This window comes from Eriocheir sinensis, chromosome 53 (genome assembly GCF_024679095.1).
Source record: "Eriocheir sinensis breed Jianghai 21 chromosome 53, ASM2467909v1, whole genome shotgun sequence".
NCBI lineage: Eukaryota > Metazoa > Arthropoda > Malacostraca > Decapoda > Varunidae > Eriocheir > Eriocheir sinensis.
Window position 1 is genome coordinate 5040794 of NC_066561.1, and position 14618 is coordinate 5055411.

General features: G+C 42.3%; 1 protein-coding gene across 8 annotated transcripts in view; it reads right to left on the reverse strand.

Moving 5' to 3' along the window:
- LOC126983237 (uncharacterized) overlaps positions 1 to 13859 on the reverse strand; it is a 40450-nt gene extending 26591 nt beyond the window's left edge. For all 8 annotated transcript variants that reach the window (XR_007735709.1, XR_007735705.1, XR_007735703.1 and 5 more), the window contains exon 1: positions 13284 to 13859. Coding sequence is in view for 1 of the 8 variants with exons in the window: in XM_050835876.1 (XP_050691833.1) it covers positions 13284 to 13373 (90 nt within the window). In the remaining 7 variants the exon portion in view is untranslated. The remainder of the gene's footprint in view (positions 1 to 13283) is intronic.
- Between the last annotated feature and the right edge of the window lie 759 nt (positions 13860 to 14618).

Sequence of the window (14618 nt, forward strand, 5' to 3'; positions counted from 1 at the left end):
GTTCTTCTTCTTCTTCTATTTTCTTAGGTTCTTGGTGTAGAAGATTCGTCAAACTACCATCAAGATCAGGAGGCTACCCATGAAAACGCCCAGGAGAGCCGTTTTCGTTTCTCACAAGTATATATGAAGTCCACGAAGGAGATTAGTTGGGTTCTCATTATTCTTTTATTTTCTTTTAGGTTCATGGTGCATATGATTCGTCAAACTACCATCAGGGTCAGGAAGCTACCCATGGAAACGCCCGCAACTTCTCGGAGCCGTTTTCGTTTTTCACAACAACTCTATACGAAGCTCATAAAGGAAATTAGTTGGGTTCTCATTACTTTATTTTTTTAGGTTCATGGTGCATAAGATTCTTCAAACTACCACCAGGGTCAGGAAGCTACCCATGGAAACGCCCACAACTTCTCGGAGAGCCTAGTTACATGTGGGTGTAAGTAAGGCATGTATTCACAGACACTCGCCTCTTACAACAAACATTTCCCGAGGCATGAGATTAATCGGGTTCTAATGTTTTTGTATGTTTATTGTGTAGCTTCAACAGACTACCACCAGGGTCACGAAACTATCCATGGAAACTCCCACTACTCCTACGAAAGTCTTGTCAAATGTGTGAACCTGGGAGTCGAACTGTTACTCTGAGGATATACTCCGCGCTAGCCTTTTATCCCAGCACGAGATTGGTCGGGTTCTAATTACTGTTTATTGATGTTCATAGTGCAGAAGTTTCATCAGACTACCACCAGGGTCACGAAACTATCCATGGAAACTCCCACTACTCCTACGAAAGTCTTGTCAAATGTGTGTGTTTGGGAGCCGAATTGTTAGCCACTCTGAAGACATACTCTGCGCTAGCCTATTACCCCGTTACGTGTTTCTCCTCTTTACGATGTTGATTATAAACTTCCGAAGCACCTGACTCGTCTTTCTAATATTACACGTGAATTTTAAACGCTACTGAAGGGAAAGAGACATTTTTTTCTCTCTCTCTCTCCACATGGTTTGTAAGAGAAGATGCAAGAGAATGAGGATGAAATGAAAGATAAAAGAATAAAATAAACCGATGTACGTTAGAAGCACCTGACTCGCCTTTCTGAACTTTAAACACTAATATAGCAAAGGGAAGGCATGTTTCTTTGCCTTTATCTTCCTCTACATCATTTGTAAGAGAAGAAGCAAGATAATGAGAATGAAGTGAAAGACGAGAAATAAATAGTTGTACAAAATGATGGTTACGTATTCAATCATGGCACTCTGGTAATTGGTAACACTGACATGACATAAATAAGACTGGAGGAGAAAGAATTAAGAAGAAAAGTCGTGATACAGAAAACTAAAGGAAACTAGAATGGGAGAAGGAAACTTTAATAACCTCACAAACAAAGAGAAAAAACGAATGTGTAATTATAAAAGTAACAATTGAACGAGAATATTCATAGGAAGAGAATTCAAAGCCAATCAAACATAGAAGACAAGAAATAGAGGAAATATAAAATAGAAGACAAGAAATAGAGGAAATATACAACAGAAGACAAGAAATAGAGGAAATATACAACAGTAGACAAGAAATAGAGGAAATATAAAATAGAAGACAAGAAATAGAGGAAATATAAAATAGAAGACAAGAAATAGAGGAAATATAAAATAGAAGACAAGAAATAGAGGAAATATAAAACAGAAGACAAGAAATAGAGGAAATATAAAATAGAAGACAAGAAATAGAGGAAATATAAAACAGAAGACAAGAAATAGAGGAAATATACAACAGAAGACAAGAAATAGAGGAAATATAAAATAGAAGACAAGAAATAGAGGAAATGTAAAATAGAAGACAAGAAATAGAGGAAATATAAAATAGAAGACAAGAAATAGAGGAAATATAAAATAGAAGACAAGAAATAGAGGAAATATAAAATAGAAGACAAGAAATAGAGGAAATATAAAATAGAAGACAAGAAATAGAGGAAATATAAAATAGAAGACAAGAAATAGAGGAAATATAAAATAGAGATAAGACCGAGGAAAGGAAACTTCCACACACACACACACACACACACACACACACACACACACACACACACACACACACGCACACACACTTCTCTATCTGATAAATTTACGCAGCGTCACGGAAAAGTTTAATCTGAGGAAGCCGAGAGAGAGAGAGAGAGAGAGAGAGAGAGAGAGAGAGAGAGAGAGAGAGAGAGAGAGAGAGAGAGAGAGAGAGAGAGGTCAAAACGTATGTGGAGGAATAAGCAAAAGTCCTTCAGTCTCCTCTCTCTCTCCCTCCTGACCCTGTTGGAGGAGGAGGAAGAGGAGGAGGAGGAGGGGATTGGCTAAGTACTAGTACACTTCCCTCTTCCCCTTCCTCCTCCTCTTACTCCTCTTCCTCCCCTCCTCCTCCTCCTCCTCCTCCTCCTCACAAAGAGCACAACCTTTTGGCATAGCAACACCCTCAGGCAAGGAGGAGGAGGAGGAGAGGAGGAGGAAAGGTAGCGAGAAATGTTGTTAGGCTGGTTTCTCTCTCTCTCTCTCTCTCTCTCTCTCTCTCTCTCTCTCTGTTGCAACTGCGCACCCAAGCAACTCCCAACAAAAACAAAGCAAGAGGCAGCAAGCAAGATTAACCGAGCTACTTGTCAAGGCCGCTGAAGTAACTGAGGGGGAGGAGGGAGTGACTGACTGGGGGAAGGAGGGGGGAGGGGGTGACTGACTGGGGGAGGGTGACTGACTGACTAGGCGGCTAACTGACTAACTGACGCAAGAACTAACTGGGTGGCTGACTGACTGAAGGAAGGGTAACTGACTGACTGACTGGCTGATTGAAAGGATGACTAACTGGGTGACTAAATGACTGATTGGGTTGCCGACTGACTAACTGAGGGATGGTTTGACTGAGTGACTGACTGAGTGACTGGGGAGGGTAAAGACTGACTGACTGCCTTGGGGATTGACTGACTAACTGGGTGACTGGCTGACTGGTTGCATGTCTGAATGGGTTTTATGTTCTGGCTAAATGAGGGACCTAATTAACTGTTTGACTAATGGTCGTGGAGGTCGAAGAAGGGAGTGGGAGGGAGAAGAGAGGGAGAAGAGAAGAACTAGGAAGGGAATGAAGAACTGGGAAGGAGATGGAAGGAAGGAGGGAAGGATAAAAAGGAAAACAAATATAGAAAGGGAAGAATGATGAAGAGAAGAACGTTATGAAGGAAGGAACGGAAGGAAGAGGAGAGGGGAGTAGGAAATATAGAAAGAAATTATGGAGAAAGAAAGGGAGGGAGGGGATGGAAGTATGGAAGAAAAAGCGGAGGAGGGATTAGAGAAGAAATAAAGGGAGAAAACGAAGGGAAAAGAGGAAGGAAAGAAAAAAAGTAATGAAAGAAGAAACGAAGGAAAGAGAAAATAAAATAAAGAAGAAATAATTAAGTAATAAAAAGAAACAAAGGAAAGAGGACAAAGGGATAAAAGAGGAAATGAAGGAAGACGAGATGAAAGGATGAATCAAGGAGGAAAGGAAGAGGAAGACAAAAAGGGAAAATAAATGAAAAAAAGAAGGAAAGAATGAAGGAATAAGGCAAGAACGTAAGAGAAGGGACGAGGGGATAAATAAACAATGATAAAAGATACGAAGGGAAAAGAGGAAGGAACAAAGGAAAGAGGAAGAAGGGATGAAAGAAGGAATAGAGGAAGAAACAAAAGGGAACAGATAGAAGGATGGATGAAAGACAGAAGAGGAATGAAGGAAGAAACAAAAGAAAGAGAAAGAGGGGATGAAAGAAAGAATGAGAAAAGTAAGGGAAAGAATGAAGGAGGAAAGGAAGCAATGATGAAAGAAACGAAGAGAAAAAAAGGAAGGATGGATGAAAGACGGAAGTAGAGGAATGACTTAAGAAACAACGGTGAGAAAAAAAAAGGAAAAAAAAGAAGAAAATGGTAAGACTGGCTTCGACCTCTCTTATTTATGCTTCTTCCGCCTCTCTCATTTTCCTCCCCTTCCTCAATTACCTTTTTTTTTTTTCTCTCTCTCTCATCTTAGTACAATACACGAACCCTCCAACCTTTTCTCTCTTCCTCCTCCTCCTTCTTCTCTACCTTTTTCTCCTCCTCTCTTCTCTTCTTTTTTTCTCCTTCAGACATGTTCTCTTTAACTTCCCATTTTTTTCTTCTTTTCTTCCGTTCTCTTCACTCTCTTCTTCCCCTTTCCCTCCATCTACATATCTCTTCTCTTATCCTCCTTTCCATAACACTTCCTTTTCCTACTTTCCTCCATCTCCTTTCTACCTATTTCTATCTCTTTCTTTCACCTTCATTCGTTCTTCCAATCGTTTATTTGTTTATCCTTTTCCACAGTGTATCTGATCCATGCGGGAACCAACGACCTTCAGTCAACTCAAATTCAGGACCTGTTAGCAAGATACCGTCAAGTCATTCGGAAATACAAGACCAAGTCCCCTCACATCATCGTCTCTGGAATTCTACCGAGAGTCAATACGTTCGCCGGATACAACAACAGTAAAGCGTACGGCGTCAACACTAGTCTATAGCAGTTATGTAACGATGAAGGCGTAGGGTTCACGAACGCATGGCATCACTTCAACCAGCGCCCAGATTTGTTTTGGGAGGACGGACTCCACTTGAACGAGGGTGGTTCGGCGCGGCTAGGAAGGCTCCTGAACGATACAGTTGAAAGCTTCTTGAAAAGCTATTCAAAAAACTGGAGGCGAGGGCAAGGCAAAGGCAACCCTTGATCAACCGAACCGTAGCGTCGATGCGGCTTGCAAGAAACTGTGTAACCAACGACGCCTCCGACAAGCGAACTCATTCAACACGACGCGGCCAAACCAGTAGTCACATTTCCATTTTGTACACAAATGCACGCAGTCTATTACCCAAAAAGGACGAAATTAGGGCGTATATTGCAACTGAGAAACCAGATGTGGTAGCTATCACAGAGACTTGGGCCAACTCTGCACATCTAGTATCTGAACTGTCATTTCCCGGGTACGAAAGCTTCCAAAAAAATCCAATGCACAAGAAAGGAGGAGGAGTAATTTGCTACGTAAAAAGTACGCTCCCTGCCATAAAAATAGACAAACAGGACGCAGAGAATTACGACTCCGTCTATGTGGAAATAACTGCGAACAATAAGAAAGTAACACTTGCGACCGTATACAGGCCTCCAAAACAACAGGCAGCCGATGACACTGCCCTGTACGAAGAGCTTCACTCTTTAACACAAAGTAAAGAAGCAATAATAATTGGGGACTTTAATTGCCCTAACATTGACTGGGGACAATTGACTGGAGATCAAGAGGGTAACAGGCTTATAGAAATGGTGGAGGATTCGTTCCTCACTCAAGTTGTAACTCAACCAACAAGAGAAAACAATCTGCTGGATCTGGTATTAGTAAGCGACCCCGACCTCATTCGCGACTGTGAAGTTGGTGAAAAAATTAACGGTTGCGATCACCACTTAATCCGTTTCAATGTCAACATAAGTCACAAACTCGTAGACAATCCGTCAGTGATACCAGACTACAAAAAAGCAAATTTCAACCTAGCCCGTGAGCTGCTTCCCTCTGCGACCTGGGACCAACTTCACCTAACCGACAATACAATCGACAACGTGTGGAACAACTTCAAAGCTTTTGGGAGTAGAAAAGGCTACAGTGCCGACGAAACCCAGGAGAGTAAATGGTGCCGTAGATCCACCGTGGATGACCAGAGAAATAAAAAGGGCGGTAAACTTAAAAAAAAGGAATTATAACCTAATGAAAGAGAATGACACGGCCGAAGCCCGTACTCAGTACCACAACAGCCTCAGAGCTTGTCGCACCCTTATTCGGAGTAGTAAACGCAACTACGAAAAACAAATAGCGCGTGACATCGAGACAAACTCAAAAAAATTCTTCACATACATCAGATCGAAAAAGAAAGTAAAATCCAATATTGGTCCCCTGACAGACGAGACTGGAGCTGCAACTCAGGACAGTAAACAGATGGCCAGAATCCTCAACAGTAACTTCGCATCCGTATTCACAGTCGAGAACATCGAAACCATGCCCGAGAACCCTGACCCGCCGAGGGGAATCACGCCCCTGAAAATTGACTCAATATGCGACCAAGAAGTGAAAGAGTATTTGGATAAACTCGACACGAACAAGTCAACAGGACCTGACGGTTTGTCCCCGCGGTTATTAAAAGAGCTTAAACAACAAATACTTCAGCCACTCACTAACATATTCAACCAGTCTGTTCAATTGAAAAAGGTCCCGGAAGACTGGAAGATGGCGAACGTAACAGCAATTTTCAAAAAAGGAGACAAAAGCGTTGCATTAAACTACAGGCCCATAAGTTTGACATCAGTGGCAGGAAAAATACTCGAAAAGATTATTAGAGACAAACTTGTTAAGTTTCTAGAAGACAATAATGTAATCTCCGACACCCAGCATGGCTTCAGAAACAAGCGCTCCTGCTTAACGAATTTATTAGACTTCTTCCAAGGTATATATAAGAACTGGGATGCCCACATCCCCAGTGATGTTATATACCTGGACTTTCAGAAAGCCTTCGACAAGGTACCGCACGAGCGACTCCTTAAGAAACTGCACTCGGCGGGCATTGGAGCCAATCTGATCGCGTGGATAAGAGATTGGCTCACCGACAGAAAACAACGAGTACTACTCAACGGACAGCCTTCCGATTGGCTTCCAGTCACTAGTGGAGTGCCTCAAGGGTCAGTGCTGGGACCCATTCTCTTCATCATATATATCAACGACCTCGAATCAGGACTGAAATCCACAATATCGAAATTTGCTGATGACACTAAGGTGGGGGGAAAGGCCCTCACAAAGACCGACTGCGAAATCATTCAGAAAGACCTCAATCACATTATCGAATGGTCGGAAAAATGGCAAATGTCCTTTAATGTTGACAAATGCAAAGTCATGCACATTGGGTCCAGAAATAGTAACCACACATACATCATGAATGGGAGACCTCTGCAAGCGATGCAGGAGGAAAAGGATCTTGGGTCACTATCAGCAGTGACCTGAAACACGCGAATCACTGTAAAAAGCATACAACAAAGCCAACACTATGCTCGGGTTCATAGCGAGGAACTTCGAGTGTAAAACGCCAGACGTGATGCTATCCTTGTATAATTCCATGGTAAGACCGCACCTCGAGTATGCAGTACAGTTCTGGTCTCCTAATTACAGAAAGGACATTGATTTACTGGAAAGGATTCAACGACGCGCCACGAAAATGATACCAACCTTAAGGGCTCAACCGTACGAGGAACGACTCAAGCGACTCAATCTCTTTACATTAGAGAAAAGACGCCTACGAGGAGATATGATTCAAGTCTTCAAGTATCTGAAAAAATTCAATAACGTCGATTACTCCAATTTCTTTGAATTGCAAACCAACCTAAGAACTAGAAATAACGGTTTACCCATTCAGTCTAGTCGATGTAACACAGACATCGGAAGGAGTTTCTTTTCAAACCGAGTCATCCGTCACTGGAACAATCTTCCTTCAGAAGTAGTAAATGCGAATACTATCAACTCCTTCAAATATAGAATCGACCGTCACTTCGCTGCGTCGGGAGTAAACTGAATATTGAGTTGCTTTCATCTGCTCCTCAATATCGAGGTGCTTTCATCTGCTCCTCAATGTCGAGGTGCTTTCATCTGCTCCCCAGGCCCCAGGCTGTCGAGCAGATTAAATCACCAAAGCGGGCAACCTCGTAATGAGCCAATAGGCTTTCTGTTGCCTGCGTTTCCATGTTTCCATGTTTCCTCCACCCTTCCCTTGCCTGCCTCCCTTCCTTTCCTTCCTCCTGTCTGTCTATCTCCCTTTTTTTTATTCCTCCTTCCTTCCCTTTCTCCAACCCTGTTCGTCACTCCCTCTCTTCAACCCTCCTTCCTTCCCTTCTGTCTCTCCTCTCTTTATCCTACCTTCTTTTCTTCCCTCATCCTGCCTCCCTCAACCTCCTTCCTGTTTGTCTCTCCCTTCAGTCCTTTCAATCACCCTGTCCCTCCTATCCAACCTTCTTTCCTTCCCTTCCTCAACCACCCTGTCTGTAACCCGCCCTCCCTTCATATCTCCTCCCTTCCCTTCCTCAACCTCCCTTCTGTCACAAGTTAAGGGCATGATAAGGCTTGTAGGTCAGTCAGATCGCATCCTCTTCTCCCTTTCACTATCGTAAGCTCTCTAGCAAGGCCACTGTGAGTGTCGACTCGCATGCTCGCCCCCCCCCCCCCCCGCAGTGTTACCAACCCAAACAAGCAGGCAGGCAACCCTTCTTGGTATACAGCGACCTTGTGTTAGTGCGACATGAACCGAAACCAGGAAATAGTCGGGTTTTTATTTTTATTTTTATTACAAAGTTTATTTTACTTTTATATTGTCTTTGTGTTGCCTTCCATGGGAGCCTTCTCTGTCTGTCTCTCTCTCTGTTATGGTGCGTAATAGTAGTTTATGTTGTTTATTTTGGTATTACGTATTATTGCTGGTCCAAGAAAAAGAAGAAGAAGAGGAAGAGGAGGAACAACACCAACAGCAAAAAAAAAAAAATAATAATAAATAAATAAATAAATAAATAAATAAAATAAAATAAATAAATAAATAAATAAAAACATTCACTGTTCAATATATGCCACAACTATCACTACCACCACCACCATCACCACCACCACCACCACCACCACCACCACAAGTTTCGAGACAATGAACGACCCTGAGACAGACTGCTTTGGAATCTTCCTCGCATGTTTTCCTCTCACCCCAAATCCTTCATGAAAGACGACAAGGAGGAGGAGGAGGAGAAAGGAAGAAGACAGGGGGGAAAGAAGGGGAAAGGAGAGATATAAGATTAGGTGTTGAGGGGAGGGGGAGGAGGGGAAGGGATGGGAGTAGGGGGGGGAGGGGTAGACAAGGACATAACCCCCCCATTCTCCCTACCCCCCCTTAAGCCGTGTGCACCCAATCTGACGCCAGTTCCTTGACCCGAAAGTGCGTGTGTGTGTGTGTGTGTGTGTGTGTGTGTGTGTGTGTGGCGTCTTTGTTTTAATATCTGGGTATGTGTGTATTTGTGTCGGAGTGTGTGTGTGTGTGTGTGTGTGTGTGTCTGTGAGTGGTTGGGTGGGGTTGGGGATGGGGGCTGTAGAAGGGGGGAGGGGGAGATGAGTCATGGGGAAATAAGGGGATGAGGAAAATGGGAAAGATTGTGAAAGTGGAAGAATAGTGGACACTGGGAAGGGGAAAGGGTAGGGAAGAGGAATGGAAGGAAGGGAAGAGGGAGGGAAAGAAGGAGTTACCAAAGGCCTTCCACAACGACCTTAGCGGAAAAGGAACCGATAAAAAGAGGAGGAGGAGGAGGAGGAGGAGGAAGAGTATAATTGCTACTTTTAAAATCTTGACTTCCTTCTCTTACTTAATATTTCACATGCTATTTTTCTTCCTTGTTGATTATATTTACTTGCTTGTTTGTCTTCTATTTCTGTTGACGAGCTAAAAAGGTCAATGTTAAGTAAATAAATGAATAAATAAATAAATGATGAGGGTATTTCTGAGGACTACTTTCGAACTATATCTCTTTCTCACTGCTATAAAAGTCAATGTCATCTGCACTAGACGCCAGACAAGGCCTATATTCAAAGTCAGTCATAAATTTGAATATTATATAAACCGTACAAACTTCAAACGCTTTTTCCTTCCTCTTTTTCGTCTCCCCCTTCCTTTTTCTTCAGTATCTTCCTCAATCATTCAATCTCAAGCACAATGTTCAAAGTAAAAGTCAGTCATAATTCTGAATACAAGAAACCGTACAAACTTTCAAACGCTTTTTCCTTCCTCTTTTTCGTCTCCCCTTCCTTTTTCTTCAGTATCTTCCTCAATCATTCAGTCTCAAGCACAATGTTCAAAGCAAAAGTCAGTCATAATTCTGAATATAAGAAACCGTACAAACTTTCAAATACTTTTTTCCTTGGATTTACGTTTGATTTTTAAACGTCGTAGTAGTCTTCCATCATCAATACTGTGGCTGATTTATAAGTTTTGACGCGTTTTTCAAAGTTGATTTTGTGGATTATTTTTCATATATCACTTAACGACTGACTGACAAACTCTGTGAAAATCCAAAACCTTAAGCTCACATAAACTGAAATTGCAACACCTCTAACTCTGTCCCAAAAACGGAATAACAAAGCCAAACTAGCCTCGTAAGTTAATGAATAGTAATGACAAAAAAATCATGCGTTAGTTTTATTACGTTTTTTTCTTATCCTTCAGAGCTAAACAATGTTATTCTCCAAGCGCAACCAAGCCATTCAAACACTCCTTTCACTTATTCTCCTTCCTTAAACTCTTATAACTTATTATTCAAGTAGTCAGCGGACGAAGAAAAAAAAAAGAACAAATGTCACTTCTCTTCACCCTAACACTACTTACCTTGAGCTTTAAAAAAAAAAAAAAAAAAAAAAAAAGAACAGTAAGGCCTACGCTGACGACCTATACGGTACTTCAGATAAAGGAAAGGATTTGGAAGAAAGGAAAATAAATAGGATGTTGCGCCTGTTTTAAAATGGTAAAGGTAGATTCTATGAAAAGCTGGCAAATCTCTCTCTCTCTCTCTCTCTCTCTCTCTCTCTCTCTCTCTCTCTCTCTCTCTCTCTCTTTCTCTCTCAAACGGGCATTTTTCTTTGCTTCCTGGTGACAATGAGATTAGAACAACATCACGGTACTTAGAAACTCACGATTATTTACCCTCTCTCTCTCTCTCTCTCTCTCTCTCTCTCTCTCTCTCTCTCTCTCTCAAACGTGCATTTTTCTTTGCTTCCTGGTGACAATGAGATTAGAACAACATCACGGTACTTAAAAACTCACGATTATTTACCCTCTCTCTCTCTCTCTCTCTCTCTCAAACGTGCATTTTTCTTTGCTTCCTGGTGACAATGAGAGCAGAACAACATCGCGGTACCTAGAAATTCACGATTATTTACCCCCCCCCCTCCTCTCTCTCTCTCTGGCGGCCTGTTCAAAGACCTAAAGTGTGACAGCTTCACTTGGTGCCAATTTATTTGTGTGGGTGGAGTTCTCTCTCTCTCTCTCTCTCTCTCTCTCTCTCTCTCTCTAAAACTATTACTGTCCTCATCACTTGGCAACTACACTGTGAAGACTCCATACTTAGACAGAGAGAGAGAGAGAGAGAGAGAGAGAGAGAGAGAGAGAGAGAGAGAGAGAGAGAGAGAGAGAGAGAGAGAGAGAGAGAGAGAGAGAGAGAGACCCCACATGTAGGCCTAATGGTATCTGAAATAAGGTCGAGAAGGAAAAAATCTGGTCCTATTCTAATTAAAGCTGTATGTCCAGAGAGAGAGAGAGAGAGAGAGAGAGAGAGAGAGAGAGAGAGAGAGACCACCTACATGTAATGGCATTTGAAATAAGGTCAAGGAAAAAAATCTGGTCCCTTTCCAATTAAACCTATATGTCCAGAGAGAGAGAGAGAGAGAGAGAGAGAGAGAGAGAGAGAGAGACCCCTCCTTAAAGACCCATTTGTTTGTTTATGTTGCCAAGTAGAACGCGTGGCCCCTTTCCCCCTCCCCTCAAATAAAGCATGGCCAAAGCATTTTAACTTTAGAGGGTTGGTCACCTGGCTTTCATGTGCGTTTATTTTAGGCCTTGGAGTGCCTCACCTATTTTTACTTGGAGTCTTGCTTTTAAAATGTGTTCCGCCATTCTTCTCTTCTTCTATCTTTTCTTGGTCTTTCCCTTTCTTCTTTCTTTTATTTTCATGTAAGTGTCTTTCGAGTGTTAATTTTAGTCTTAAGTTAAAAGTGTACGGGCTTATTTCTCTTCTATATTTTCTTCTCATCTTTCTGACTTTTTATTTTCATGGAGGTGTCGTAAGTGTTATTTTAAGTCTTATTTTAAAGTGTCTTCGTCCTTCTTTTCTCCCATTCCCGGATCTTTCCTCTCTGTTTTCTTTCTTTATTCTTCTATGTTCATGGTAAAACGGTTCTAAACAATGTAAGAAAAAGATTCCCGTTATTTTTAGTCTTATTTTAAAAGTATATTCATCCTTTTTCTCTCTTTCTTTTCTTCTTTCATTCTTCTGTTCCTTTCACGTTAACACAAAGTAGGAAAAGATACACGTTTTCTTTTCCTCCTTTCTTTTACTTTAATTTCTTTCACCTTCCTCCTTTTATTTCTTCCTTCGTTTCCCTCCTTTGGTAAGACTCGCTTAAAATAAAGAAGAAAAGTTAAAAATACCAGAAAAAACTACAATATTATCGACATCAAAACAAGTACGGTATTAAATTATGGACTCGATAAATTAATAGAATACGAATATGTTATACGTATAACTGACCCTGACCACATAATTGCATATTCCCTCCCTCCCTCGCTTCCCACCTCCTCCATTAGCTCTGGTACATACCAACCACCGCGGGTGACTTTTTAATCTTGATAAGAGGTTTGTGACACGGAGGGTAAAGGAGGGAAGAGGAAGAGAGGGAGGGAAAAGGAAGGCAAAGAGGAGAGGGAAGGAAGAAGAGGGGGAGGTGGTGGGAATTAAGTGAGGTCAGGAAGGAATAGAGGGGAAGAGAGAAGAGGAAGATTAGGAATGAAGAGGAAGATGAAGAGGAGAGGGAAGGAAGAGGGAAGGGGGGATGAGGGGGAGATGGTGGGAAATATAGAGGTCAGGAATGAATAGAGGGGAAAGATAACATGGGAAAGCTGTGAATAGTATGAATGGGATAAAAGGGAAAAAGGGGATGGAGGAAGAGCATTGAGGATAAAATTAAAGGGGTGAGAATGAAGGGCAATAAATAAAGGTATGGATGGCAAGCAAACATCAAAATTCTAAAGAAACACGGGATAAAATGAATGGAAAGAAGAGTGAATAGAGGAGAGGGGAAAAACAGAGTAAGAAGGATAAAAATTAAAGAGATAAGAAGCGAAAGATAACAAATGCATGGTTGGCAAATAAACACTAGAAATTAATGATATAATGAATCCAGAACAAAACAAACAATAAAAGCAGTTGATATTTCCACACTATACATATAAAAACAGAAAATGCAAAATAAACAACACATCCACAGAAAACAAAAAATATAAATAAAATAAATGAAAATGTGTCAAGCTGAAGAGAACAATAACAGGTCCACACAATAGAATAAATAAATAAATAAATAAAACCAAACAAAAACGTGACAAAACATCAAATACGGTATATATATAGAACAACCACCACCAATAACAACAACATTAATACTCACGGCCGAGCTCTCCGAATTGTTTCTTGACCTCTTCGTGTTATAAATCTCCCAGTCATTTTTAAGGACGGGGGTCATGAATGCACACATCATGAGGACGGTGTGTCAGGCGGGGCAGCACGGCCACACTAGGGAAAGCTGTCTTCACCTTGCCTGGCGTCACACCTTCTAATCAATAAAGCGTGTTCCTCCTCTAGGATGCTTGAGGAACGCGAAGGAGATCAGGATATCGTTTTCTTATCCTTCAAGCTTCAATTCCTGTCTTGGGTTTGGTTCTTGTGGGTGTGGTTGCCTGCTTGTCACTGTCAGTTCGATGCGAGGTGAGTTCGGGGTCTCCTGAAGGTGGTGGCAGCGGCTTGCACCGAAGGGATGTCCTGCTGGTGGTGTTTTTCCGTTCTGTGGTGATGTTTTAGTGGTTTTAAGGCAAGGTTGAGGTGTGGCAAGGCTCGCAGTATTGGTGCAAGGAGGTGCGGTAAGGCCGGGTTACAAGATGTGGTGTTTGACGTCCTCTCTGTCCCGTGGTCCAGTGCAGACTGTTCCCTACTTCGCCTGACATCAAACCTCCACTTCACGTACACATGACTCCCTCCCGCGCCCCCTTCCCCCTTTCTCCTCCTTGTTCTCCCTCTCCTCCTCCCCCTCTTACCCTCCTCCCTGCTCTCCCTCACTTGCTCCCCCTCCTCCTGTCCTCTCTCCCTCCTCCTCCACGTTGACAGGAGGGGCCTCGGAGGTTATCCTTGAGCCACATTGCTAAAGTCACACGTTAATGAAAATATACATTGTCATTTTAGCGCGTGTAAATAAAGTCTCACACACAGCTGTCTCCTCCTCCTACTACTGTTACATTCCGACCCCCATGCGTGATATTCCTACCCCCTCCTTCTCTCCCCAGCACCCTACCAAATACCCTCCTCTCCCTCTCCCCTCTCTTATCTCCTTCTCCCCTTTCTTTTCTCCTTCCCTGTGACCCCTGAACCTCCATGCCTGAACCCCTCAAGACTCTTCCAAGGCTCCAGCGCCCCTGTGTCGCCCATCCCCTGCTTCCCTCCCAGCCCCCTTTGCAGTGTTGCCAAGTCTCGCTGGGCCGAAGCCAACTCTTGGGCTTCCTTCGCGGGCTTTTACCGGTGATTTTTCGGGCTGAGTTTCGGTTTCGGCATTGTCATTTTTGTCCTTTTCGCCAGATTGTATTGAACGTCGTATTAGTATTTATGAACTGTTATGAGACGGAGTTTCAAGTGATGGATCTTCAGTCAAACTCTGCAGTCGTAGTGATATAAAAAAAAATCGATATGACCACCTAACTACGCCTTGAAAAACGAGCCCAAAACACTTATCATT